Raw genomic sequence first — 4,695 nt, forward strand, 5'->3', positions numbered from 1 at the left:
GAAAGCAGTTGGATATAGAGTGGCGGATTGGTCTTGGATTGTAGACCGTTTTTACAAGAAAATAGCATCATGGGAATATATATTTTTATCTAAGGGAGGGCGCATGATCTTGACTCAAACTGTCCTTGTTCAAACAATGGTCTATTGGGCGCACCTGTACTATATCCCATCTGCTATTATTAACAATTTGAACAGGATGATTGCAAGTTTTATTTGGGGATGCAACAAAGACCAGTATAAGTTCCACTTAACCAAACTTTCTGTGCTGGCGTGCCCAAAACATATGGGAGGATGGGGCATATTAGATTTATCACATTTCAGGAAGGCACTGCTTTGCAAATCTATGTGGAAAGCATTAATGGGTGACTCGCTGTGGAGCTCGGCCATTCGCGCCAAATACATGGACAACAAGGACATGTCTTATTGGATCAGGGAAAATCATATTGGGTCCTCACTTGGATCTGCTATTTGGAGGGGCTTCAGGAAATTGGAACCATTTTTCAGACAGAATCTAATTTGGAAATTTCAGACTGGAGCTAAGATCATAATTGGAAGGGATGAATTTGTTGGAGGGGCTGGAAAAATAACTATATCTCCTCGTTTACTGAGATTGCTTCATAACAAGGGTATCTTTTTCTGGGCTAGCGCCATTTGAAAATGGGAAGGAGCCATCCCCATATGGAAAACAACAAACGAATTGCAGCTCAGAGATGACATGGAGGTTCAATGGAATTCTATTGTGACATCGCTGAGCGCTCACGGAATTTATCGCTCTGCGGAAAAAGATTTTCTCATATGGAAGGGTCTGGGGGGCTCCTCGACAATACCGGTAAAACATATATATTTGCAGCTTCTAATCTCTGCGGACGGCAATGCTGGAGATACTTTTCCCTTTCCTTTCTGGAAATCGAGATGCTGTACAAAGATCATTATTTTCACATGGCTAGTGTATCATAATAGGAATCTCACTTGGGAAAATTTACAAAAACGAAATTGGCACGGGCCTGCCATATGCCCTCTCTGTAGGAATGACTCTGAAAACAATATGCATCTTTTTTTCACTTTTCCACAGGTGCAACTTATCTGGAAAAATCTCGCTGGCCACTCTGGTTTCACGCTATACTCCTTCCCATCCATTATAGAAGCATTTAAAAGTTGGTGCTCCATGAAAAAAGAATGGTGGGTCATCCCATTATTGTCCATTTGGGCCATCTGGAAATGGAGAAATGACAGGATCTTCAGCTCAAAAAAGGAATCTAATATTTCTGTAGCTGCATCCATTATCTCTCTATACAATGCCCTTGACTTGTCCGGACTATACAGGAATAGGAAAGAAAGAAGATAAAAGGCAAGAGCGAATAGGAACTATATTGGAAGAAGATCCACAGCATCGATGACCACAATTTCTCCATGTGCATACTTCGATGGAGCTGCTCAACATGGGATATGCGCATGTGGTATATACATTAAAATAGCAGATGACCAGGCTATAGAAATTTATTGGGATGCTGGACCAGGGTCCAATAACAGAGCTGAGGTGGTGGCATTAGCGGGGCTCCTATCCTTTTGCAACTTTCTTGACATTCCGTTTTTGCAAATCTATGGAGACTCGAGGATAATAACTGATCATGTTTTGTCAAAACACAACATAAAAAACATTCAACTTGCTGGATGGCTGGATAGGATTGCAGCTATATGGAATAACAAGAAGGCCTATAAGATTTCACACATTGACAGGAACAAAAACAAAAAAGCAGATGCATTATCCAAAATGGGCCTAACTTCTCCCCAAGGCGTTTGGAGGATGCAGATCAAAATGGACAACAACTGCTTCCAGATACAGGACTTTTGTCTTCCGGGTATATAATTTTTAAGCTATGGAGAAGTTTCTGGTATGTTTCCTACACGTGCTCATACAATGGCTATCTCATATGCAAAGGTATGCATATATAATCTTGCTGTCATGGTAATCTTTTTGCTTCCCTATATCTGTTGATCATAATATCTAAATCTACTCAAACATTATGTTGTATATAAAGGACATCTTTCAAATGTTTTTGCTAATACTCTATATGTGGCGTGATCCACACGACAGCTTAAACTAATGGCAATATTAACCGAGTATGTATGTCTATATTTGAATATAATAAAAATACACAGTTTTTTTTCGTGCTGAAAAAACTTATTCCGTATTAGTTGAACTGTAAGTTCGTTCATAATTTAACAAGTAATGTGGGGGAGTTTTTCAGGACTAAATCAGCTTCAATTCTCAATTAACACTTCAATTAACACTCAGACTAACATGTACATAAAATGACCATCCATTAACTTTAATGTATCAGAGCAGGTTTTCTGGCAAGTTTGAGGGTTTGTTTGTCAATTTTGCTATGTTGTATGAGTTTTTAGAATGTGGGAATGTTGGTAACTTAGGTACTGATGTCTGGAACAGCGAGAGATTTCCCCAAAATTTATAGGAAACAACTAATCAGAATAATAAAAAATTAAAAAATTAAAATTAAAATTTATTTTTTTAATTATATAATTTATATAATAATCAAAATATTCAAATATTCAAATCAATATATATATATATATATATATATATATATATATATATATATATATATATATATATATAATCTTTTTTATATATAAATATAGTCTCTAGGTGTCTCTGTCTATTCCTTTTATATATATAAAATATTAAAATCAAGTTCATTATCAGTTCTCTGACACATTACAGTGTTTAAAACAATTTTGTTTAAAAATACAAAGGAACAATTTTACATATGTGTCTCTAGTTATTCTTAAGAGAAAAAGTAAAGCAACTCTAATGTTTAAGCATTCACTACCACATAAAATATGCACATACAATCTTCTGTAGTATATATACATAAACAGCTAAAGAAATACTCATCAGCATGACATCCCAGATATCGCCCTTACATCGAGGTGTCACACACTTCTTTAACCCATCAACCCATCAAGAGATTGATCTAGTTTCTCAATTAGGGATATGAGTGTTAAGGATGTTTTATGGGCAGTGCAGTATATTTCTCTACAAGATTTGTATTCTCCAACTCTCGGAACACAAAAAAACAGTCTTCAAAGCTCTTGAAACTTTGCCATGCCAAATTTATGCTAGCGTGAAAGTTTGCTTGTCAATTGCCATATTTATCGATCTTGGTAGGAGTCAAAGATGTTGACCAAATTTGTCAATTTAGAGGCGAAACCAGAAAAGTCGTTGACCGTAGCACAATAAATGAGTTGCCAGAGTCAGATATCATATCCATTGTTGTAGTTGCTGTTAGAAATCATGATCTACATCTTTTGAAGTTGCACGTTGTATTGACTGAGTATTGGAAGTTGCGAGTTTCCTGTGGTATGCTGGGAGATATATGGTTGAGGTTTGACTATGCTATGAAGAGTGTGCCCCAGTTTCATTGCTATTGAGTATTGCCACCTTTGTTTTCAAAGTTAAATGATATAGTTGTACATATTTCTAGATTATTGTTATTATGTCCTAAGTGTTTTTAGTGAAAGAGAAAGAATCTATTTTGTTGGTACTAATATAACCATTACTATATATTTTGTTGAGACAAGTATAAATGTGATACTGCTTATTTAAATTCTTTACTAGCTCTTATTTTTACATGGTTTATCTTTGTCATTGACAAAAGATAAATAAAGTGCAGTTCCAACCATATTTGTTGCATAATTCAAAGGGCACAAAGTTTGCGGTTTCCTTGGAGGCTGACTACACTGATCTGTAGAGTTTCTGAGTTTATTGGGGGTTGAATTGTGCTTCAAGAGGAGCTGTTGAGAAGTTATCATATCTAGAGTTTATACTGCTGAAGATTACATTGCTAGATCATCGCCTAGGTTGCATTAGAATCCAGATCAAGAGGTTGCAGATTTATTAGCCCATGAATGAGTCATTGAGGCAGTTTGTAGCCCATTATGCCGAACCTCTCATCAAAAGAAATCTGATGAGGAGACTCTTTGAAGGGCTCATATCTAGGGAGGATGAGGAGCCCAAGTGAAAGCAATCTCTAGAACTCCCCAGAAAGAGTAGAAATCAAATGAGAAGAGAGCATATTTGCTTCACATGTCAAGGAGCGTGGACACCAAATCACACATGTAAAATGGACAGAGAAGCAGATGAGACTGCAAAAATTGAAGAAGAGCAAGAAATGGAAAAGAACTCTAGTCAGTTGATTGAGGAAAGGATTGAAGGATCCATGGTTGGACAAGAGTTGCATGCAGAATGCTCTAACTTCCATGATCACGAAGAGGGGCATGACTTAGAAATTCTGAAATTGCATCAGGAAGATCACAAGTCTACTCTTTTGATAGTGATGGATGAGAGGGATTCTTCTACTGGTGTTGAATCCATTAACTTGCATGAGAACACCTTTGAGGAGTGTGTGCAGTTGTGTTAAGTTGTTGACAGAAACCCACCTATGCACCTATGTTTGATGGTTGAGGAAAACCTAGAAGAAGACACTCAGGAAGATTTGAGAGATGAGCCATTGGTGGTGATCCAACATGAAGAACACTTAGAGGTGAAAGGACATGAGGAGGATGATACACATAGTATGCATGTTGGGCCATCTTTGGAGAGCCAGTTGAAGGCTCAAGTTGGAGTAGTGTTTGAGGGAGTTGTGCATCCATCTTTGGGGCCAACCATTGATG

The 4,695-nt window shown here is 37.1% G+C and overlaps 1 protein-coding gene across 1 annotated transcript; it reads left to right on the forward strand.

Annotated features, from left to right (window-relative positions):
- The first annotated feature begins 1,393 nt into the window (after positions 1–1,393).
- Positions 1,394–1,867, forward strand: LOC149164358 (uncharacterized). Its single transcript, XM_089429448.1, has one exon. It carries the CDS (start codon positions 1,394–1,396, stop codon positions 1,865–1,867), a length of 474 nt encoding a protein of 157 aa, XP_089285574.1.
- The last annotated feature ends 2,828 nt before the right edge of the window (positions 1,868–4,695 follow it).

Source organism: Pinus tabuliformis, chromosome 5_1 (assembly GCF_031772625.1).
Source record: "Pinus tabuliformis cultivar Carrire ecotype Pingquan chromosome 5_1, CPIR1, whole genome shotgun sequence".
NCBI lineage: Eukaryota > Viridiplantae > Streptophyta > Pinopsida > Pinales > Pinaceae > Pinus > Pinus tabuliformis.

Bases quoted from the DNA above. Each gene is read 5' to 3' on its own strand.
- LOC149164358 (XM_089429448.1), top strand. From the start codon at position 1,394: ATGACCACAATTTCTCCATGTGCATACTTCGATGGAGCTGCTCAACAT.